This window comes from Eumetopias jubatus, unplaced genomic scaffold, assembly GCF_037043125.1.
Source record: "Eumetopias jubatus isolate StellerSeaLion01/CBP00866 unplaced genomic scaffold, mEumJub1_p1.0 scaffold_5, whole genome shotgun sequence".
In the NCBI taxonomy this organism is placed as follows: Eukaryota; Metazoa; Chordata; class Mammalia; order Carnivora; family Otariidae; genus Eumetopias; species Eumetopias jubatus.
This window is the reverse complement of record NW_028274811.1, coordinates 3699524-3725326: the sequence shown is the minus strand read 5'-3', so window position 1 is coordinate 3725326 and position 25803 is coordinate 3699524. Positions and strand designations below refer to the sequence as shown.

The following is a 25803-nucleotide window of genomic DNA, read 5'->3' as shown; positions in this document are numbered from 1 at the left end:
TCAGTCACATGCAACATCTTCTTCCTGTGGCTTGTTTGTACACCTTAATGTCATAATGGTCAGAGGTTGTTCATTTTGACCATGGTAGAGGGGGCCAGGGTAAAAGTATGGTCGTAAGGCCTCCGTGAACTTTTGTTTGTAGGTGTAGATGTGAGTCATGTTGGTCACATTATAAAATGAGAGCCTCCCAGCCTCATAGTCCAGGAAGATTCCAATTATCTCAGGAGGTTCCTCAAGGTGGAGTGTTATCCGTGGATTTGTAAGAGCTTGGTAGTCATTACATTTTTTTAAGCACAGTGTCCAGAACCCAGTCTCTGGGGACACTGTGATTTCTCCTTGTCTGCGGACAGAATGTTTACAAATGCCTACAGTCCATTTCATTTTATTTTTCACATTCACTTCCCAGTAGTGTTTATTGCTGGAAAAAATTTGCTGACCTAATACAGAGACTAGGGAATCAAACCGATTACTACTTTTGGGTAGTTCCTGAAAATGAGCAATGGATTTCACACTTTTCTTGTCTTTGGCAACTTTAAGATATGGATGAGCTGTCTCAGGATCCAGGGTAACATTTTCTATGGAAGAACATGTTATCAGTCTTGGCCGTGATCAATAATAATCCACAATAATTAACACAATGTACAAGTGCCCTTCTTCTGTCTAGGAACTTTTTTTAGCTTTCCTCAAATGAAGCTGCTCCTTTCCCTTGAGTCATCTTTTTTCTACCACCTCTATTTATCAACTCACACACTTGAGAACTTGTTAATTTGTTCAGAATGGGAAATAAATGAGTACCTAAGTATACATATTTTTTGTAGTCCAAATATCTTTTTGCAAGTGGCAATATTACATTGGACACATTATGTGCCTAGTGTTATTTGAAGCACATTTATAAATACTGAATTTCATAACAAAGAAATAAAATGGAGAAATGTTTTTATGTTGCTGAGACAACAAAGATTTAGAGAAATTTGTCCAACTAGGATTACTAATATCCATCAACATTTGGATTCAAGTCCATAGCTATCTAATTCAATTTATGAATTAATGAAAAATTAATTATATATATTTACTTTAAATCTGAATGTTTTGACAATTCAAACTCTGCTCTAATGAACTCTTTATTATCTAATGAAATGTAACTATATTTACTGAAAATAATTTTTCTATATGTGCCTTTATATAGGTAAAAATTTTCACAGATATATGAATCCAAAAAAATTGTTTAAATGTTGGAAACATATAACACACAAGCCTGAGATAATAACCACCTAGATATCTACTTAATTACACAGGATTCTGCTAATATAGGCTATAAGTATTTTTCCTATGAATTAGTAGTTGTAGGTAAAACTAAATTTTACTTGTGTAGGTATAACCACAAAGAAAATTCTGCTAGTATTAAAGTAATATTCAATAACTGAAGATTCATATGTTAGCACTGTAAATATGGGAATATGTTCCCTTAAAGCTGCTGCAACTCATTTGCTCATAGACATTTTTGTCAAAGTAATATCTGATATATAAACTATTTTATTCAACTGGCAAAAGTTCTTGTAAAGTTGTCTAGTGAATGTGAATATTATGTTAATTAGTTATATAAACCAGAGAAATCTATGAATACTATCATATATTACTATGAATAATACTATGAATACTCATCATATATTTCCTTATAAAACAGTATATTAATACCTGACTTCTTGTGGGAATCAAATGAAGATACTTCATTTGAACTAATTAATACAAAGCTGTAAAATGTAACATAAATTGCTATTGTTCCCAATATTAAACCAAGTCATATATTTGACAATTAGCAGTCAAAAGATGCCCTGAGGGAGAAAGTGGTTTTCAATTTGACAAATCAAATGAAGGTCCATGGATTTTGATCCACAGGCAATTAGTGTCATTGTGTCATTATGTAAGTGGCAGCTTACCTTTACCCCATTCCCTGTCAGCTACCCCCTATAACCATCCCTCATTTCTGGTTCTGAAAAGCATGTTGATGGTATCATTTTGGGTTATAATATTCTGCTTCCCTCCATCAATGAATCTCAGAGAGCAGCATCATTTGTGATATATAAGGAGCTATAGCTATAAACTACTCAACAATAAGCACAATAAAATGGGAGTTTTGGCAAAAAAAAATGTGTGTGAGTGTGTGTGTGTGTTCTGTATGAGTTTGTGAGTGTGTTACAGGTTCCCTTCTCTGGTGGCCCAAAAAGCTGGCTAAAAATAACAATCCATATCCAAGTACTTCAGTCTCTAATTACCTGCATAATTTCGAGCAAATTCCAACCCTAAAATTAAAAAAGAAAAAGGAAAAGAAAATTATAGTTTTGAAACCAAGATTTAGCAGTGAGTAAAACAACAATGATGTGCAGTCAAAAGGCAGGTGCATAGGTCAGGGCTAGAGCTGGCCATCTTCATTACTCACCTTCTTTTCCCAGGAGTTTTATCCTTTCTGAAAGAATAGGATGTAGTGAGAGTTTGCTTTGAAATATAATTACTATTTTATCCTCCCAGAGAAATATTACTTACCAAGTTCTTCATGAAGCTTTCCTGAAAAGCAAAACAGTGAAAAATCCTTGTGAGAAGTTGGCTAGGAGTTGTTAACTAGACTTTCTAATGTTTACACATGTAAATCATTTGGGAAAAAAAAAAAGACTATGGCTGGATTTAAGTTACATATTTGGAAAATAATGGTTTAAAGCCTTTTGGTTGGCTTTGCTTTAACATAATTCAAAGTATCATAATACAAATTTTGATGAAAATTTGAGAGAAATTTGAAAGAGAAATAGACTCTCCCAGGTGTTTGCATTAAGCACATGGACTCCTGCAGGCTGCCTTCACCAAAAATCATAAATTTAAGAACCCAGCACTGAAAGCACCAATGAGGTTTGGATATAATTTCTGTTGCTCTGCACCTGAAGAATTAAAAACTAAATGCACTTAGTTCTGCTATAATGATTGTTTTGAAAATGTAAATTTGTTGTAATTTGATTAACATATTAGGAAAGAATTTGAGTACATTGTGAATTTTGCATTTTCTATATGTGATTTTGTGCTATGGAAATTTGTACCCTGTTGAATCTAGAGGTGTAGATATACATAAAATATATAAACACACACACACAAATACAAACACATATAGGCACACATCTCAGGACAATGACATACACCCATCCACAATTGTTACTGCAACTTCCCACATTGCCACTTCACAGGGACTATAAGCCACCACCCTCACCAATGGTGCACAGCTCCGTGCCCTTCCTTTCTTTGTTTTTTATCCATATTTCTTTGCTGCTCTTTTTCTCTCTTTGTTTCTGGTTTCTCTCAATTGTCTATTTATTTTATTCTCTTCCTTTGCACAAGTTGTTGGGCATGGAGGTGGAAGTAGGGAAGGTACCTGGACCCACATGTAAACTTCAAGACTCTTTCATGATCACATTCCATATTATTGTAATGTTTAGGTATTTTCTAACAATTTCACGAGTATGAAATTCTGTAACCATTTTACTAGGTGTTATTTTTTAAAAATATGGCACCAAGAAAGTATTTGACTACCATGCCTTTAATGTCATGTTATGGACTGATTTTTTTTCTACAAAATTGATATGTTAAATTCTTAATCCCCAATGTAATATTAGGAATTGGGGGTTTTGAAAAGTAACTTGGTCATGACAGTGGAGACCTCATGAATAGGATTAGTGCTCTTATAGGAAGAGACATGAGCACTTGTTCTTGTTCTCAGCTTTCTGCCATGTGAGAACAGGGCCATCTGCAAACCAGGAAGTGGACTCTCAGACACCAGATCTGCTAATGCCTTGACCTTGGATTTCCCAGCTTCTAGAACTGTGAGAAAAATCAACAAATGAAATGACATCATTCTGAATGGGAGAAAATATTTGCAAATCATGATAGAAGAGTTAATATCCAAAATATATAAAGAACATATACAACTCAATAGCAAAAAGCAAACAATCTGATTAAAGAATGGGCAGTGGAAATGCATAAACATTTTTCCATAGAAGACGTGCAAATGCCCTAAAGAACAACAGGCACATGAAAGATGACCAACACTATATATATATATCTCCACAAGGAACATTTATTACATTTTATTCATAACATCCCTAATTTAATTGCAAAAAATTTCCTACTTATCTAGCACATTTTTATCGAGGGTCTTCTTCAGACTAAGATCTATTTTCATTGTGATAAATATGACAGAGTCTCTCTACCCACAGAGGCATTGACAAGTGGCCTGCCTATTGAAACAACATTATATATTATATATATTATATCTTATATAGTATATCTTATACGTTATATTATTTTATATATATCATATATAATGTTTATTATTTAGCTATAGAAAAAAAGGAAATTACACTGTGACCACATGTATGGAAATGAAATGTGAGGGCATTATACTAAGTGAGGTAAGTCAGAAAGAGAAATAAAAATGCAGTGTGATATCACATATGTGAAATTTAAAAAAATAACAACTGAAGTCATAGAAACAGAGAATAGAATGTTGATTACCAGAGGCTAGGGGTGGGGGGAATCAGAGATGTGGGTCAAAGTGTAAAAACTCACAACCAAGTCTTTTGCACAGCACAGTGATTGTAGCCAACATTTCAGTATTATAAACTGAAATGCTGAGATGAAGTTGCTGAGATGATAGATCTTAACTGTTCTCACTCAACAAATGAATTATAACTATAAACATTATGGAGGTGTTAGCTGATGCTATGATGGTAATTGTATTGCAATACATAAATGTACCAAATCAACATGTTGTACACCTTAAACGTACATAATGTAATATGGCAATTATATTTCAATAAAAATATAAGGCAAATAAGCAATTATTTTATTTTATTAATGTTATAAGGAACTACCTCCAGGTTGTTAAGGGACTAGATATTAAATGCCCTCGCCACAAAAAAGAAATCATAATTATGTGATGTGATATTGATGTGACAGGTATTAGCTAATATTAATTTGGTCATCATATTGCAAAATAAAAATGTATTAAATAAAAAATAAAAATAAATTAGAATTTTTATTGAGATGAGCTTTGTCAGATACCTTACTGAGTATATAATGTTTAATATGTGTACAATAGAGTGTTCAGTATGTACTTGTGATTGATATGTGAGTTAAGAATATTTAGCATCCAGTTAACAGAATTCTTTCCTTTGCAAATTTCTGCATTTACTAGAAAATAAAGTTAATTTATTTTAAATATGGTCTACCATTAACATGCATGCATATCATGTATTCACCTGCATCAAAATGGTTATTTTATTTAATGCAGAGAACAAAACACTATCCTAAGAAAATCATAACAGTAATTATGTATCATTTTTCCCATTGAATTTTATAATGTACTCAAGATTTATCATTTAATGTTTTTTAGGTGTGTTAGCAGAAGAATATAGATACCACAATAGAAATCACAGTCATGTAAACTGAGGAAGAAATTTACATTCAAATTATGGCATAGAGTTTTAAATGATATAAATATTTATATAGAAATGTCATGCAGTTAAAGAAATAGCAATGATGTCAATAGATAATAATATTTTTTTTTGATAATACTATTTTAAACTAGAGTATCCTGGCAATCAGCTAAAGATGGTTCAAAATATGAACAGAGTTTTCTCAAACTATAACAAAATTATATCTACCAGGTGTGATCTGTGTGATATCAAGAAAGTAACTTAAATTAGTATGACACTGTTATGTATAACATGATGGATAAATGAGATAATGTGAAAAAAAAATATATCCAAAATTTTGCTTTCAGCAACTGGTATTTAATTTATCTGACATGTCTGCAAGCAACATTTATTACATTTTATTCATGACATTCTTAATTTAATTGCCAAAATTTCCTACTTATCCTGTACATTTTTATTGAGGGTATTCTTCAGACCAAGATATATTTTCACTGTGGTGAGTATGACAGTCTCCACCCACAGAAGCAAAGGCAAGCAGCCTGCCAATTCAAACACCATTCTAGAATCAAGGTGCTTTAAGAGAACAAGAAGGGTCACCAGAGGCATTGCTGCTGACATTGACAAGGATTATTTTCTTTGTCTTTAATTAAAAACATCATTTGTTACAAAAATAATATGTGTTAATATATTTTAAAAAAATAGGAAAATATCACGTCAGATTTCCTTTTTTTTGAAAGATTTTATTTATTTATTTGAAAGAGAGAGAATGAGAGAGAGAGAGCACATGAGAGGGGGGAGGGTCAGAGGGAGAAGCAGACTCCCTGCTGAGCAGGGAGCCCGATGCGGGGCTTGATCCCAGGACTCCAGGATCATGACCTGAGCTGAAGGCAGTCGTTTAACCAACTGAGCCACCCAGCCACCCCGTCACATCAGGTTTCCATTACCTAACTGCAATACCTTTAAAAAAAACCTTCCATGATATATGCAACTAATGAATCACTGAAAATTACATCAAAAACTAATGATGTACTATACAGTGACTAATTGAACATATAAAAAAAAATTCCAGACAAATAAAAGTTAAAGAAGTTCATCCCCACTTACAAGTCCTTACAAGAAGTGTTAGAGGGACTTTTAAGTTTAAAAAAAAAAAAAGGCGATAATTGGAAGGAAGAAAATTGTAAAGGGAAAAAAAAATAAGTAAAAAAAAACACAGCAAAGGTAATAGAGCAATCCTTATAAAGCTAGTACAAAGGTTAAAACACAAAAGTATTACACCAATTATATCTTTTTTTTGATGTAGTGTTCAAAGATTCATTAGTTGCATATAACATCCAGTACTCATCACAACATGTGTCCTCCTTAATACCATCACCCATTTATCCCATCCCCACTCCCCTCCCCTCTGTAACCCTCATTTTTTTCCACAGATTCCAGACTCTGTCATCGTTTGTCTCCCGCTCTGATTTCTTGTATCTAAAAAAAATTTGTCAAGGGGACTCACAAAATGAAAAAGATGTAGAATATGACAACATATAAAAAAGATAGAGAGTGTGAAGAAAAATGAGGTTCTTTTAAAATGTATTTGAACTTAAGTGATAATCACTTATTTAACTGCTATATACTTAATATGTTATGTATTAGCCTTATGGTAACACAAACCATAAACTTATAATAGATACACAAAATATAAAGAAATAGCCAAAAAATAACATTAAAGACAGCAATCAAACATGAAGAAAGAGAGCAAGGGAAGAAACTAAGAAGGATTATAAATCAAGCAGAAAACAAATAACAAAATTACAATAAATATGTACCTATCAATAATTATTTTAAATAGAAATTTTCAAAAAATTTCAACCATAAGTTGTAGGATGATGGAATGGATTTAAAAAAAAAGACACTTTTTATGCTACCTACAGGAGACTTGCTTTAGACCTAAAGACATGTAAAGATTAAAAGTGAGGGTATGAAAAGGCATTTACCATGCAAATGGAAGTGAAAGAAAAAATGGGGTAGCAATACTTATATCATACAAAATAGACATTAAAACAAAGACTATAACAAGAGACAAAGAAGGGCAGTACATAATGATAAAAGGATGGAATCTAAAAAGAGGATATAAGAATTATAAATATTGATGCATTCAATATTGGAGCACCTAAATATATAAACCAAATATTACTAAATATAAACGGAGACATCGCTAGTAATACAATAATAGTAGAGGAACTTAGTACCTCACTTACCTCAATGGATAGATCAGACAGACAGAAAATCCACGAATAATCAATGTCTTTGACTGGCACATTAAACCCAATGGACTTACCAGATTTATGCATAACATTCTACCAAAAAATAACAGAACAAACATTCTTTTCAAGTGCACAAAGAACATTCTCCAGGAGAGATGACATTTAAAGCCAAAAATAACCACACCAAAACAAAACAACAAACCTCTCAATAAATGTAAGAAGATTGCAATCATATTAAGCATTTTTCCAACCAAAACAGTAAGAAACTAAAAATCATTTGCAAGAAAAACTGGAAAAAACACAAGCATGAGGAGGCTAAACAACATGTTACTACATAACAAATGGGCCATCAAAGAAATCAAAGAGGAAATAAGAACATACATGGAGACAAATGAAAAAAACAAAACAAAACAAAACAAAAAAAACTCTCCAAAGGAGTTCTAAGAGGAAAATTTATAGTTACAGATGCTTACACTAAGAATCAAGAAATCGCTAATAAATCTAAACTTTCACCTAAAAGAACTAGAAAAAGAAGAAGAAACAAAGTTATTGGAAGGAAGAAAATAATAAAAATCAGAGTAGAAATAAATAAAATAGAGACAGATAAATAGAAAAGATCAATGAAACCAAGATCAGTGTCTTTTTTTTAAAGACTTTATTTATTTATTTGAGAGAGAGAGAATGAAGAGAGAGAGCACATGAGAGGGGGGAGGGTCAGAGGGAGAAGCAGACTCCCTGCTGAGCAGGGAGCCCAATGTGGGACTCGATCCTGGAACTCCAGGATCATGACCTGAGCCAAAGGCTGTCGCTTAACCAACTGAGCCACCCAGGTGCCCAAGATCAGTGTCTTTGAAAAGCTAAACAATATTAATAAACATTTAGGAACTTAAAAAAGTGAGAGATGACCCAAATCAATGATATTAGAAAAGAAAGAGGAAGAATAGAAACCAATGCCACAGAATAAAAAGGATTGCAGTAGGCCCCAATGAAAAAATAAACACCAACAAATTGGACAAATTAGAAGAAATGGTTAAATTCCCAGAAATATAAAATTTTCCAAAAATGAAAAAGAAACAGAAAATCTGGCCAGTCCAATTCCAGGAAACTTTAATGAATTGGTAACCAAAGATCTCTTGATTTTAAAAAAATAAATAAACAATGAAGCATGGAACACTACATCAAAAACTAATGACGTACTGTATGGTAACTAACATAACAAAATTAAATAAATAAATAAGTAAGTAAGTAACAAAATACAATAAAATAAAATAAAATAAATAAGGACTAGGTGGATTCTTGTCAAACTATTCCAAAAAATATGAGGAAGGAAACCTCCAAATACATTCCTTGAGGCTAGCTTTTCCTTGACACTAAAACCAAAGACACTAAACAAAACCAACCAAACAAAAGCAAGTCAATATTCCTGAGGAACACAGAAGCAAATTCTCAACAAAATATTAGGACACCATATTCAACAATACTTTTAAAAGATCATTCATCATGATCAAGTGTGTTTCTCTGTGGAATGCAAGGATGGTTCAATATCCACAAATCAATCAACATTAATAGAATAAAGAATAAAAATATATATAATCATCTCTATAGATACAGAAAATACCAGTTGACATAATTTGATATTCTCATGATAAAAACTCTCAATCTACGACAAAGGAGGCAAGCATAAACAGTGGGAGAATAAATCCCCTTTAATAAATGGTCCTGGGTAAACTGAATAACTACATGCAAAAGAATGAAACTGACTCACTTCCTTACACCATACACAGAAATAAAATGGGGTTAATGACCTAAATCTGAGATCTGAAATCACAAAGCTACTAGAAGAAAATATAGGCAACAATCTCAACTAGAAGAAAATATAGGCAACATTGTTCTTTTCTTTATAATGTTTGTTATTTTTATTTGTTTATTGAGAGTGATAGAAAAAAAAAGGAAAGAAAGAGAGCATGAAGAGCAGGGGAGGGGCAGAGGGAGAGAGATGGAGAGAATCTCAAGCAGATTCCATGCTAAGCACAGAGCCTGAAACAAGGCTCAATCCCAGACCCTGAATCATGACCTGAGCTGAAATTGAGAGCCTGACATTTAACCAACTGAGCCACTCAGGTGCCCCTCTTTGATATTGTTCTTTGAAACATATTTATGTATTTGACTGTGGAAGCAAGGGAAACAAACAAACAAAAAACAAAACCACTGGGACTGCACCAGATCAAAAGCCTTTGCACAGGAATGGCGAGGTGGCTCAGTTTGTCAAGCAACAGACTCTTGGTTTTGGCTCAGGTCATGATCTCGTGGTAGTGAGATCAACCTCCAAGTCAGGCTCTGTGTTCATCACAGAGTATGCTTCAGATTCTCTCTCCCTCTCCCTCCTGCTCACTGTCTCTTTCTCTCTCTCTCAAATAAATAAATAAAATCTTTTAAAAATACTTTAAAAAGGGCGCCTGGGTGGCTCAGTTGGTTAAGCGACTGCCTTCGGCTCAGGTCATGATCCTGGAGTCCCAGGATCGAGTCCCATGTCGGGCTCCCTGCTCAGCAGGGAGTCTGCCTCTCCCTCTAACCCTCTTCCCTCTCGTGTTCTCTATCTCTCATTCTCTCTCTCAAATAAATAAATAAAATCTTTAAAAAATAAAAATACTTTTAAAAAAAGGTTTTGCACAGTGAATGAAATTATCAACAAAACAAAATGGCAAACTACTTAATGGGAAACTTAATGGCAAACTACTTAATGGCACACTGCTTGATGTTGTGGAAAATAGCAGGGAATTTGTTTAGGAAATTAAAAATAGAAATACTGTACAATCCAGTAATTCCACTACTGGGTATTTACCCTCCAAAAATGGAAACATTAATTCAAAAACATATGCACTCCATTATGTTTATTGCAGCACTATTTGCAATATCCAGGATATGGAAGCAACATAAGTGTCCTCATACAGATGAATGAAAGTGGATTATTATCCAGCCAAAGAAAGAATGAGATGATGATATTTGCAACAACATGGATGAACCTAGAGGGTATTACGGTAAGTAAGATGTCAGATAGAAACAAAAACCATAGAGTTGCAATTGTATATGGAATGTCAAAAACAAAATAAATAAAGCAGAACCAGACCCATAAATACAGAGAACACACTGGTGGTTGCAGGAATGGGGGGCGAGGGCATGGAAGGGAGTGGGAGGTACAGCCATCCAGTTATGAAATGAATAAATCTTGGGGATGAAAGATGCAACATAGGGAATATAGTCTCTGGTATTGTAACAGTTGTGTAGTGAGAGATGGTAGCTACACTTGTGTTGAACAATTAAAACATAATGTATAGAGTTGTGGAATCATGATGTTATACACCTGAAACCAATGTGATATTGTTTGTCAATTATCATTTTTTATTAAGTTTTTAATTTTAATTCCAGTATAATCAATTGTTTTCTTTAATTGAAATTTAATTGTTTTAATCTTTCAATTAAATAAAACAATTATCGATTGATTTGGTGGATTGATAAGGAGCAATGACATCAGAGTTGTAAATTTAGATAAATTTTCCAAATAATTAGCCACTTAGTCAATTTTTTCAAACAATACCCATTAATGTCCTTCTGTTTTGATCTATTATGCTCTAGCTGATAAATACCCTTTTCCTGCCTTGAAAAATATATTTCCCACAGTTTTAGAAAAACTATCTTTTTCATATTGACCAAGTAGACAGTATTGGACATTTTGAGAAATGTCTATGCAGTACATCAATTTAATGGGATGAAGTATATCGTTTGCATGAACTAGCAGGTGATGAGAGTAGAGCTTTAACAGCACTATGCATCTCTTACACTCTGGGTTTGTTGTTGTTGCTATTGTTTATTTGTTTAGTTTTACCTTTGATTATTGTCCTGATTCTTTTTAACACTAGTTGAGGTAAATCATGTTACAGGAAAGTAGCCATCAAGATACTGGAAACTCAATCAATGGAGAACAAAAATAAACAGAAATACATCTAGTTCTACAGGAATAGCTATGTAAGGCTGTCTACAGCACTGACATTAGTTCTGAGGAGAGCATTTCCTTAAAGATCTCATTGGACACATTGAAAATTGAGGCACAGAAGTGCCACAGGCTGTGGGTAGCCAGTCCTGCTCAGAGAAAAGTTATCAAGTTAGAACACACAAAGAAATGGGCTCTTTTATAAGACTTTTTTTTTCCTACGGCCTGGAGAAAGGCAGTCACAGGTAGTCATGGCCTGAGTAAAAACCCTAATTTGTTAACATCTTGCTTATGTTCATGAAGAAATGTTCTGAATACTGCTCTAGCCTACACCTCACCCCCAAAATATATGAAAGAACACCTGCATTCTGATACCAGAAAATGCCACCCTAATGTTAAACTAAGACTTCAGTTAACAAATTATGTCACAGAGAATTTGATTATCTCTGGCTGCATAAACAAGCACATAAACAGAGAAATAATCCAGTTTCTAAATCCTCAAATTTAAGTGCCAGATCACAAATAAACCAAGTGTATTTTTTTCTTGATAAAATGATTGACCTTGACCAGACAACCTCTATATTCTGACAAACATGCAGAGTCATGAATTTGTACTTAGAATTATTTTTTCTGTTGTTTTTCTTGTTCCCAATTTTAAAAGCTAAAGACCCCCTACAAACCATTTATGAATTTTGTGTTACTATTATTCTCTAATTCTTCCACAAATGAACCCAATCCCCCAGATTTTGTTGTTGTTGTTTTTAGTTTGTTTTGTTTGTTTGTTCTCCTTTACCTTTGGCTTTTGTAGCACGCACAAGTAGAACACAGATGGTTGCACTGATGGCCAAGAGACACAGCAGAACAGCCAACAACACTATCCAAGTAAAGTCCTCAGTGAACATGGCATCTGAAAAGAAGATTGTCTCACTTAGCATCCAGCTTGGCATCAGTGACTTGGCTGCTTTGAACAGATCCCAAAAGTTCTCTTTTAGGAGACATTGATAGGAATTGCACTGATTCTAAGCCTCACCTGTCCCTCCTGAAGTTTTACAGAATTCAGGAATGCTAAAGAGGCTTCTGTTTTCTTTCTTGTTCCTAACATATGGAGACTCAGAAGGTTTATTTTATAAATTATCACAATGTTTGAATATGATGAAAACATACAAATAATGCATCAGACATCCATGTACCCACAATCAACATTTAGCAAACATTAATATTACTATATTTGTGACACATAATTCTCTCATAATAAATAAAAATCTACAAATGCAATAAACTATTTTCATATTTTTTTTTCCAATTTTCACCTTTGGTTCCTCAAACTGACTTTGTCATGTGTCTTTTATATCCAATTATTTTCTAAATAAACATATATGTGAACTTGACAATATGCCAGTGAGTGAGAGGCATGTGGAGCTTCTCTAAAGATTAAAGGAGAAATTGTGACATCTTGGATAATAAGCCAAATGGTATCCATGGTCTAGGTTCTAGAGACAGAGTTTTATTTCAGTTCAAAGTTTCTTATGAGACATCTGTCAGCTAGCAACTGAAATCAGTAAAATTAATTATTGTTTTGATATTTTTTCTAATTAATATTGTTCTTTTAAAAGAGGTATCAAGGATACTTTCGTTCAAGGACTAACCTCATTTAAGATCTCTAGACAATATCTGTGGAATTTTTAATTGATGATCTCAAATACATAAATATAAAAAATTAAATATTTTATCTTTCACATTCATATTTTCAAGAGCTTTATGATATTGCCCAAACTCATGTACCCTATTGTATATTTCAACTCATTTCTTCAGTATAAAAATCTCAGTAAGAGACTGCTACTTTCCTCTGTTCTAACTTTATTTTACCAAGATTACTGAAAAAAAATCCTCTTTTTTGGTGTATGTGTTTGCTTCTTTCACATTTCCAAACTCAAGTTCTCTTTCTAATTATCTTAAAACAGTGCAAGTTCCCAAACTAAAGCATTATAGAAATAACACTTCACTTGTTGATAAAACAACATACAAATATTTATCTACTGTAGGAAAGTATATTGTGGCTCGATATTTTTCTAAGAAATGGGGACATAAAAGAAAAAAAGATATAGTGATAAAGTAGATATTCTAGGGAAATAATGAAACATATAATCACAATAATATATGAGTAAAGAGGGCACTTAACACAGAATGGGTTGAAGACAGCTTCCTGGGAAGATAAGGTGAAGAACTGAGGGACCAGTAGGAAACTCTTAGTGACAGGAAAATAGAACAAATGTGTCAATAACAGCCTACAAGGAGTATTGCATGGCTAAATATGTTCAGAGAATTAATGTGGGGTAGGAGGAGTTGGAGACAAGGAAGAGAGGGATGAAAGATGAAGCTCGAGAGATAAGAAAGGACAAGAGATAGAGTGTTGTTGACAAGGTGAAGTATTTCAAATACAGACATTTGCAAGTGATGCCTGGGTGGCTCAGTTGGTTGAATGGCTGCCTTTGGCTCAGGTCATGATCCCAGGGTCCTTGGATGGAATCCCACGTTGGGCTCCCTGCTCCACAGGGCCTCTGCTTCTCCCTCTGTCCCTCCCCCAACTCATTCTCTCAATCTCTCTCTCTCTCACTCCTCTGCTCTCTCTCTCTCAACTAACTAACTAACTAACTAAATAAATAAATAAATAAATAAATAAATAAATAAGACATTTGCATATACAGGAAGTCAGAGGAAATCATTTGGGCAAACGATTATTTTGAAAGATAATTTTGGGTAGACATAAATAGTAGATTGGAGTGTCTGAGCTCTTCTCTACCTATGATATTAATTATATTAGTTAATACTCATAGCAATTTCATGAGGTGGACACTAATATTACCTATATGTAACAGATGGGAACTGAGCACAGGGAGCTCAATAGTTACCCAAGATCATGAAGCTGGTAAATGACAATGCCAAGATGCAAATTGAATTTGACAGATGGGAGAAAACACCAAATTATGAAAAGTGGTTTTCCCTAGGCAGTGGATCAGGAGAAGTTTAGGAGGAACTTTGAAAGATTCCTCAAAATACTTTTTCACCCTTTGAATGCTTTTATGCATTCACATATTTATTTTTATAAAGTAAGACAATGACATTTCTATCATAAAAAGAAACACAAAACAAGACAAAATATGGATTTTCACAAGTTCTCTATACTAACAGTTACAAATGGATAACTAGAACATTCATTTAGATGTGTCAATCATAGGTATTTGTCTGTAAGATCTTCTCAAATAGCAGTGATATCTCAAGATACTGCCTTTGGAGGGAACTGACCTGCCATGGAAACATGCACTTCCTTCTCCACATTGAGTATTAGGTTCCTTATAACACAGGACAATTTTGCTCTTGAACTTTTGTCCACTGTGAGAGATGATTCCACATGAAACAGTCCATCTTCTTCTATTTTCTTTTTCTCAGAGACTGGTGCCAAGTGCAGTCCTTGATGGTCCCTCCATTGCAGCTCAGGCTCTGGATACCACCCCATGGATGTGCAGGTCAATTTAATGTCCTTGCTATTTCCAGGTTCAATGTGAATATGAGGAGCCATACCTGAGACTAGAATAGCCAAGGAGAGACAGAGAGATTACACTTCCCCAAGTGTTTTGTTGCCATTTTACATTTTAATTAACTTCTATGAAACCCAATTTCCTTATTTATAAATTGGAGGTTAGAAAATTATCTAGTCCAAAGAATTTTGGAGAAAATAAATCAGCTGTATCAACATTTAACAAAGTACCAAAATGCCCAGCATGTCTGTATTAATTGTTTTCATTTTTCCTCTCTCCGCTTTGAAACATTACTGATTATTTTATCTGATGATTCTTAAAGTTGGGTGGAAAAATATCTATCAAATCACTTGCAACCTCTAAAGCTAAAGGCACACATCAATTGGTATTTTTCTGTGGCAAATTGCTAGTCATTCTCCAAATATCTTTTATTCCCTAATTTTAAAGATGTTATTTTTGATAAGAAATTCTTATGATGTTGGGAACGCTACCAATATCAATGTGGTGGAAATGAACTAGGTATGGGTCACTACTGAGTTCCTGAATATTGTAGGGACCTGAATTTCATATTTTAATCAATTAAATGTATATCAACTACATTTAAATTTCAATGCAACATGTGACTAGTAGCCATCATTGTACATAGAACAATTTGAGGAACAATATAAGTTTTAACAGTTGATATGTCAGCCCAGATTAAGAATGCATCCTCCAAACCCCTTACAATTAAGAGTGGCTTTGATATGCTGGTGGAAGTGTTTGAAATGAAAGTGATATATGTGCCTTCTGGAATATTTCCCTCAAAGGAAGGAGATACACTTTTCCCTTCATTCTTTCTCTCTTCTCAAGGGCTGGAGAACACAGTGTCTGTGAGTCATCTTCAAAAGTGGATTATGTGGATGTGGCAAAACATCAAGATAAGATGTGTAAACTTCATGGTGTCTAGCCACTTTTCCAGTTCTGGGCTCCCTCCCCACTTTCCCTGAGAAAGGAGCAGCTCTGGTTTAAACTACTGTCTTTTGAAGTTCAGTGAATAGCAGTGCAGCAGTCCACAAAATATTATGCTGAGTAATTAATACAGTTTATAACAACAACAACAACAACAACAACAAAAGATCAAATTTACTAGGATAAAATTATCCCTGTTGTGGATTGAATTGTGTCTTCTGAAAAAATATGTTCAAGTCTTAACCCTCAATATCTGTCCCCTTATTTGGATACCATTTTGTACATGTAATTAGTAAAGAGGAAAGTATACTGGATTAGGGTGGGTCCTATTCCAAAGGGAATGTGGTCTATATAAACAGAAAGAAATTTGGACTCACCATGGTTCTCCTAATATTGTGGGTTTCCAATGGGCATACTTGAGGCCTGGCTTATATACATTTTTTACCCATTTTGAGACTGGGATTTTCATTGTCTTATGGCCAGTGTAGGGAGAGAAAACCTATATTGTCTACCATTACAAGATTATTTCACCTAATATCAGGGCCTTTGGTTTTATTTCTTATCACTTAGAAAATATTTTGGTTAAGTTTGCAATCTATGCGGCGCCTGGGTGGCTCAGTCATTAAGCACCTGCCTTTGGCTCAGGTCATGATCCTGGGGTCCTGGGATCAGGCCCCGTGTCAGGCTCCCTGCTCCATGGGGAGCCTGCTTCTCCCTCTCCCACTACCCCTACTTGTGTTCCCTCTCTTGCTGTGTCTCTCTCTGTCTCTCAAATATATAAATAAAATCCTAAAAAAAGTTTGCAATCTATATTTGTGGTTGCAATCTAATTTGTAGTTATCAATTGATGGATTTGCTTACCTGTACCCTGCAAGTGTTCAACTAGTTAGATAGTAGAGGGCAAGGATGATTATTGATTTTAAGTATAATTTAGTGTTTGTGTTCACTGAAGTTCTGGGTTCTGCAGAAATTTTATTACCCACAACCCCCTGGATATTTAAACAGCACATGGAATGAATTTTTTTTTTGTTTTGATGGGGAGTATTGAAGAATCTTTTCTGTAGGAGATAATGTAGGACTGTGGAGCTGCCTGCAGAGACTGCATCTCTATCAGGAACTGGTCACTCATTTGGGGGCAAATGTCACTCCTCCAGAATGGAGAAATGGATTAAAGAAATGCATGCCAGAAATCACAGTAACTAAAGGAATCAGAAGGAAACACGAGGTCTCTTGCTAGAGAACATTAAAGACTCTGTTTGAAGATCTGGAACAGATGAAACTCCTAATGGCACAAACCATCAGACACTACTTTGCATTAGGTATAGGTGTTGGACAGAAATGGGTCCAACCCAGAAAAAATAAGACAAGGTCATAAATAATTCACCTGAAGGAGGTAAGAGCATTGTGCAACATAGGACTTTATGTTCATGATATATAATGACTAAAGATAGCAGGTACAAAATGAGATGGCCCCCCCTTAATCCACAAAATGTGGCAAAAAAATCCTGCCCATTTGGAAAATATTCAAAGTACAACACCCTACATTTAGGGAGAACAGAAGTCTTTTAAAAAAATCTGGATTCTTCAGAACATATTTGTGATCACTTATGTCAATATTTATATACAAGTTTATATTATAATAGGCCAGATAGAGATACAATTTCCTAAGAAATCAAAAATACATCTCTTTTCATTAATTTGGAATCATCCCATGGGTGCACTGTGAATGGTTGCATCTGCAAATATTGTACCTAGTTGGAATATAAAATCCAGATATTTCTATTACCCACAAGAAACATGAAAAAGTGAACCAAAGTTATTTGGATGTTCTGGGCCTAGTAAAAAGTGGGTTGAATTCATAGCTATTATTTGTAATATATGTCCACAGTGCAAATTAAGATCACCATAAGCTTTAAACAAATGTGCTTGGGTAACAAGTACAACTTCCCTTGTATATATGATTTGGAAAAATCAAGGATGTATCAGATAACCTCCTCTACAAGATATAGGAGATTGTAAAGTAGACTCTAGAAAGTGTGTCAATTAACCATTGTTGGAGTTGATAACGAACTCATGCAGAAGCACAATGTCAGAGTTTAGTGGCCATAGCTTCAAGATAGGAGATGCCTTCTTCTAAAGAAACTGGGGTAAAATGGAAGAATAGTGGAAAGTTGCTTTCTGTTTAGTGATAAGATAATTGTACAAAGAACAAGTAAGTCTGAGATAAAGAAAATTGAGATGATCCTGAGAAATGACATGTTGTTCATTAAAGAAGCAACAGTAACAACGGGCTCTCAAATTCAAAGCTCCTTATAAGGGTTTGCCCATGGTTTAGGACATGTCTGTAGGACTTCTAGAAGTGGATGTCCAAAACCTGGATTGCTTCAGAAGTTACCACAGTAGAGTGAAAGATCCCTGCTCTAAAGGTAAATCTCAGTGAATGGATGAGCATAATTTCTCATTCATCCCTCCTAGGGCCTGGTTAAATTGCTTCCAGTGGGAGTGACATTCATTTACATACAATAAAGTCCTGCAGTGAGGAACCCCAGTATACTTGCCTAACGATGCAGATTTTCTCCAAACCCAGAAAGGAATTCTCAGAAGGTGGCAACTATTCTCTCCCTGACTCTGCAGAAAATCTCTTAGGGAATGTGTGGATCAAAGTGTCTGGTAACAAAAACTTTGACTCAAAAAGGTGTTTAAAACTTGCAAGCAAGTATCTTCACAATACCCCCTTTATTTTATGAAAAATTATATAAGTATCCACCCTTTATTATGTAAACATCAATTAAGGATTACTTAGGGCATATGCAGAATTATCACTGACTAGGAGGCAGGAGCATTTCAAATAGGTCAGGGAATCCTGGAGGAGAAGATTTTGCTGCTTTTGGGAGGAAGGTCAATATTATTGCTCTATCTGATGGATGGGTTAGTTTCTCTTAATGCCCATTATAAAGGAGGCAATAGAGAAACTCATCATCTGAGCTTAGTATAAGGCCCTATAATGTTTATAGAGAAAATGCTGACTATGGCTCAGTGTGTGGTTGAATTAGAATCCTTACCTTTCATTCTGGTAGTACAGTTTTTGTTTGTTTGTCTGTATGTTTTTGTTGTTTTGTATGTTTGCAGAAAATATCTGAGAGGGAGTGAGATCTAAGGGGAAAAATTATGTGGGGATCTGAATAAACAAGGATGTCATACTGAGAGTCAGCATCACCACATTTGACTGGACAATTGCCAAAATGGGCAGCAAGATGCAGAAAACCTAGCCTGATAGCAGGTTGGTGAGATTCTTTCTGCCTCTGTTTAGTTCCTTCTGTGTTTCCAAATAGAAATTAAGATACATTTCTGGAAGTCTTCTGAGATAGTACCTACTATAATCCTTGTTCTTTCTTTCCTTCAAAGTAATGATGTTGACAAAGAAAAGATGCAAATATAAATATATTTTCGCTACAGCCAAAGAATGTTGGGATGGACTGATCAGATGAATTTTACATATTTAACCTTCTTGGCATTCCATCATAGTGTTTGTATAGATTTAGCCACCTCTATCCATATACACAGATACTTTAGACTGCTGAGGAAAAAATAATAATAATACAATTTGTGTAGGGGTTTTCATTGCAGAGACTCACCTGTGACCAACACTTGGAATTTTGCATCATTGTAGTATGTGGAGCTTTCAAAGAAACATGCATAATCTCCTCCATCTGAAGGTTGGATGGGATGGATCCTTAGAACAACATGCCCTTTGGTAATATTCTCCTTCAGGAACTCTGTCCTCCCTTGGTATTCTGGCCTCAGCTCCTCCATATCATTCCAGGAAGTGCCATAATGATACACCAGGCCTAGAGGATCATTCCGGTACCATCTCACTTCCATGTTCTGAGCATCCATTGATGGGCTGATCTGGCAGGACAACACAGCCTCTTCCCCAACCAAGGCAATGACTGGTGCTCTTGGTCCTATCACATGGAATTGCCCTGGAAGTAATTTTGAAAACAGTGGAATCATCACTAAAACTGTGACAGGCATGATTGTGACCATCTGATCGGTAAACAAGTAGACCAGGCTAATTGACTTAGTAAGCTGTAGCCATTTAATTAAAAGATCTAAAATAAGGATACACAATACACTATTAGTGTAAGAGATAGTAGAGGGCATGATGCCAATGGGCAACAGTCATATAGTCTTAATAAAAACTTAATAGGATTTTCCCTTTGCCTAGGTTGGAATTCAAATTATATAACTCTCATTCTTTATCCCTGATATGCATTCCATATGTTATAAAATATTATCATTTAACAGATGAAAATATTGTCAATCAATAATTAATTATTGAGTCAATGATTAATGAATTGAGTGAATGGTAAATTCCCCCTAAATATTTAATTACAAAGGCACAAACTGAGAATTATAGCAGCAACAACCAAATATTTCCTTTCTTTAAAACATATATTACCTAATATTATATAACATAATGAAATTGATGTGAAACTTTTAAAAATGATGTTTTTACATTAAGAAAAAAGACAACAGGGCACCTGGGTGGCTCAGTTGGTTAAGCGACTGCCTTTGGCTCAGGTCATGATCCCAGAGTCCTGGGATTGAGTCCCACATCGGGCTCCCAGGTTGGCGGGGAGCCTGCTCCTCCCTCTGACCCTCTCCCCCTCATGCTGTTTCTCTCTCTTTCTTTCATAAATAAATAAATAAATAAATAAATAAATAAATAAATAAAATCTTAAAAAAAGAATAAATAAAACACTATTTATGTATTTTCCCATTTTAGAAAATAAGTATAAGATCTAATATACAACATAAATTTTCTAGCGTATTACAATAGGTTAGGCATAATGAGGAACCATAGGTTAAATATATTTCTTAAAAAAATTAAATTTTGCCTGCTTTATATCTTTTAGAGGGCTACATAATCTTTTGTTCCAGTATTGACCTTCAAATATTTCTTTCGTAAAGACCTAAGGGTATCAGTCTGAAATGTAAACATCAAAAATGATAGTATTCCCTTCTCTCTGTCACTGTGTATGTTTAACCTAGACACACATGACTCCAAATTCTGCTTGCTTGTGATACCTGTCATGAAAGTTCTATTCTTCTTTTGGATAGAAGCAATTAACTAACACAGATAGCCCCCCAATTACTAGATGGATTTAAAATGATGTGTAGCAGGAAGTATTGTCAAATTCTTTTATTTAAGGACACAGTTTTTTATTATATATTCTGAGACATGTAAGTAATGGATTGAACCAGATTGGCTGGAAAAGTGGGTGAGATTTCTTTCTCTCTTGCAATCTCACTGAGTGTTACATAATCAATTTCATTAGCAGATTGCTTACAATAGGCACTGCAGTCTGGATTGGTGCTTTATTTCTTTAAGATTTTATTTATTTATTTATTTGACAGAGAGAGACACAGTGAGAGAGGAACACAAGCAGGGAGAGTGGGAGAGGGAGAAGCAGGCTTCCCGAGGAGCAGGGAACCCAATGCAAGGCTCGATCCCAGAACCCTGGGATCATGACCTGAGCCAAAGGCAGACATTTAATGACTGAGCCACCCAGGCACCCCTGGTTTGGTGCTTATTATTCATAATCAATTCATTTATTTTTATTGAAGAATAATTGACATAACATATTACATGAATTCCAGTTGTACACCATAGTGATACATTAAGAAATTTTCACCAAAATGTCTAGTTACTATCACCATACAATGTTGTTAAAATATTATTGACTATATTCCCTATGCTGTTTTTTACATCCCCATGTCTTATTTTATAACTGAAAGATGGTACTTCTTAATGGCCTTCATTTCTCATCTGTCCACCCATCCCTTGACCTCTGGCAACCATCAGTTTGTTCTCTGCATCTATGATTGTGTTTCTGGATCATTTGTTCATTTGTTTTGTTTTTAGTTTCCACATATAAGTGAAATTATATGGTATTTGTGTTTTTCTGTCTCACTTATATCTTTTAACACAATACCATCTAAGTCCATTCATACTTTCACACACGGCAAGATTTTATACTTTCTTATGACTATTATTTTATGGTGTGTGTGTGTGTGTGTAACTTCTTTCATTATCTATTTACCTAGTCACAGATTAGGTTGTTTCCATATCCTGGCAATTGTAAAAAAAAATGCTGCAATTAATTTGGAATGCATGTGTCTGTTCATATTAGTGTTTTTGGTTTTTCAAATACTTAGAAGTAGACCACTGAATCATATGATAGATCTATTATTTTTCTTGAAAAACATCCATGCTATTTTCCATAGAATATGAAACAATTTGCATTCCCACCTACAGTGCATAAGGATTTCCTTCACTCCACATCTTCACAAACACTAGTTATTCCTTGTCTTTTTGATACTACCTATTCTGACAGGTGTGAGGGGATATGTCATTATGGTTTTGATTTGAATTTTCCTGATGGTTAGTGACACTTAGCTTCTGACAACTTTGGATTTTTTCTAGGGTATATTTTGCTTGGGTCATGGTTGATATTTTGGACTGGTTTCATACACTTACCCATTCTTACATGGGCAGAATGATTAGAAGGAGGAAATCACAACAAAGGAAGGAACCACAGGTAATGTTCTCTGACACAGAGCTAATCGATATGGATATAAGTAAATTTTCAGATATGGAATTCAGGGTAGCAATATAAAGTTAATAGATAGGCTTGAAAAAAGCATAAATGACAATACAGAATCTCTGGGAGTGGAAATGAAATAAAATCAGGTTGAACTTAAAAATCCTATAAATGAGCTGCAGTTGAAATTGGATGCTCTAACAGCTAGGGTCAATGAGGCAGAAGAGACAATAAGTAATCTAGAGGACAAGCTGATGGAAAGTTGAGGAAAAGAGATAAAAACAACTAATAACCCATGAAGAAAGGCTTAGAGCAATTAATGATGCTACGAAATGAAACAATGTCAGAATTATTGGGGTCCCTGAGGGCGTGGGGAGAGAGAGAGAGAGCCAGAAGGTATATTGGAGCAAATCATATCTGAGAACTTCCCTAATCTAGGGAAGGAAGCAAGCATCCATGTCCAAGAGGCAGAGAAGACACCTCCCAAAATCAATAAAAATAGCTCAATACCTCAACATATAATAGCGAAGCTTGCAAATCTTAGAGCCAAATAAACTATTTTGAGAGCAGCTAGGGAAATGAGGTTCCTTATGTATGGAGGGAGGAACATCAGAATAATATCAAACCTATCCACAGAGACCTAGAAAGCCAGAAAGGGTTCGCAAGATATATTCAGGGTACTAAATGAGAAGAACATGCAGCCAAAAATACTTTATCCAGAATGACTGTCATTCAGAATGAAAGGAGAGATAAAGATTTTCCAGGACAGACAGAAACTGAAAGAATATGTGACCACCAAGCAAGTCCTGCAAGAAATATTAAAGGGGATACTGTAAGCAAAGAGGGACCCCCAAGAGTGACATAGGCATAAATAACAGAGACAATCTACAGAAACATGGACTTTACAGGCAATAAAATGGCACTAAATTCATATCTTTCAATAGTTACTCTGAATGTAAATGGGCTGAATGCTCCCATCAAAAGACACAGGGTATCAATTTGGATAAAAAAAGAAAGAACCATCCATATGCTGTCTACAAGTGTCTCATTTTGGACCTATAGACACCTCCAGAATGAAAGTGAGGGGTCGGAGAACAATTTACTATGCCAATGGACATCAAAAGAAAGCTGGGGTAGCAATCCTCATATCAGAAAATTTAAAATTTAAATGACAGACTGAAGTAAGAGATACAGAGGGACACTATATTATACTTAAAGGGTCTATCCGATAAGAAGATCTAACAATAGTAAATATATATGCTCCCAACATGGGAGCAGCCGATTATATAAACCAATTAATAACCAAAGTAAAGAAACACATTGATAATAATACATTAATAGTAGGGGACTTCAACACCCCACTCATAACAATGGACAGATCATCTAGCAGATCAAAAAAGAAACAAAGGGCTTTGATGTCATCCAGTAAATGACACACTGGGCCAGATGGACTTCATAGATAGATACAGAACATTCCATCCTAAAACTACAGAATATTCATTCTTCTAGAGAGCACCTGGAACTTTCTCCAGAATAGATCACGTATTGGGTCACAAATTAGGTCTCAACTGATACCAAAAATTGATATTATTCCCTGAATATTTCAAACCACAATGCTTTGAAACTGGAAACCAATCACAAGAAATTTGGAAGGAACTCAAACTCTTGGAGGTTAAAGAGCATCCTGCTAAATAATGATTGGGTCAACCAGGAAATTAAAGAACTTAAACAATTCATGGAAACCAAAGAAAAGGAAAGCACATCAGTTCAAAACCTATGGAATACTGCAAAGGTGCTCCTAAGAGGGATGTCGATATAAATCCAAGCCTCGCTCAAAAAATTAGAGAAATACGTACTGTTGCTATATGCATTTTTATAATTATTTTTATTAAGTTCAAGTAGTCAACATATACTACATGATTAGTTTTTGAGGCAGTGTTCAATGATTCATTACTTGTTGTAACACCCAGTGCTCATGCCATCATGTGTCCTTCTTAATACCCATCACCCAGTTACCTTATCCCCCATCACTCCCCTTTCTGCAACCCTTAGTTTGTTTCCAGGGCTCCAGAGTCTCTAATGGTTTGTCTCCCTCTCTGATTTCTTCCCATTCAGTTTTCTCTCCCTTCCTCTATGGTCCTCTGCGCTATTCCTTATATTCAACGTATGAATGAAACCATATAATTGTCTTCTCTGCTTGACTTATTTCACTTAGCATAATCCCCTCCAGTTCCATCAATGTCAGTGCAAATGGTGGGTATTCATCTTTTCTGATGGATAAGTAATATTCCATTGTATATATGAACCACATCTTCTTTATTCATTCATCTGTTGAATGACATCTTGATTCATATATACAATGGAATATGACTCAGCTATATGTATTTTTGAAAGTTATACAGGATGTGATTGACTAAAACACCATAGCAATCCAAGAGAAAAACCCAGAGTATAGGGAATTCAACACAAAGACCAAGAAACAGAACTTCCATATGTATGCCTGGGATGAAGATATAACAGAAACAGACCTCTTTGAATACAATGAAATTATTCATTTTAAATATATGGAAAATATATGTAAAAAGGGAACATAGATGAGATTTTTAGAAGAACAGATGATTAAAAACATGCAAGTGAGAAAATGGAGTTTAATGCCAACTTCAGGAAAAATGACTCATAGTATATGACAGGATGTACTGTGCTAGAGCACTACTGAATTAGCAGTAAAAGACATTTGCATTGTCAGATTGACACAATAACTTAATGTGGATTTAACCTAAAAATTCAATATGAGTTTAAGAGCAGTGTGTGAGGACGTGAGGTGAGAAGAGCACAGTGTGGGATAATTAAGTAATAATCTTTCATGTTTGAAAGATCATTCTGGAAAATGATAAATAATGAAATAAGAAATTATATAGTTAAGAATACAGAAACATCAGAGGCAAAAAGCCAGAAAAATTGACAGTGATTAGTTCCAGAATTTAGGCAGAAATG

General features: G+C 34.7%; 1 protein-coding gene across 1 annotated transcript; it reads right to left on the bottom strand.

Annotated features, from left to right (window-relative positions):
- On the bottom strand, positions 1–20248 carry LOC114202994 (butyrophilin subfamily 1 member A1-like). Its single transcript, XM_028096388.1, has 6 exons — positions 19837–20248; positions 15021–15302; positions 3793–3858; positions 2542–2562; positions 2274–2300; positions 1–575 (listed from the first exon to the last, which is right to left on the bottom strand). The coding sequence occupies exons 1-6, from the start codon at positions 20246–20248 to the stop codon at positions 1–3; spliced, it is 1383 nt and encodes a 460-aa protein (XP_027952189.1).
- Positions 20249–25803: the final 5555 nt, after the last annotated feature.

What these genes read in the sequence shown, in the direction of transcription:
- LOC114202994 (XM_028096388.1), bottom strand. Translation starts at nt 20,248, where the DNA reads ATGGTCACAATCATGCCTGTCACAGTTTTAGTGATGATTCCACTGTTT. An exon ending in AGTGCATGTTTCCATGGCAG is followed by an intron (nt 3,859 to 15,020) that starts GTCAGTTCCCTC and finishes TTTTTCTCACAG; the next exon opens with TTCTAGAAGCTGGGAAATCC. An exon ending in AAAGCTTCATGAAGAACTTG is followed by an intron (nt 2,301 to 2,541) that starts GTAAGTAATATT and finishes TTTTAATTTTAG; the next exon opens with GGTTGGAATTTGCTCGAAAT.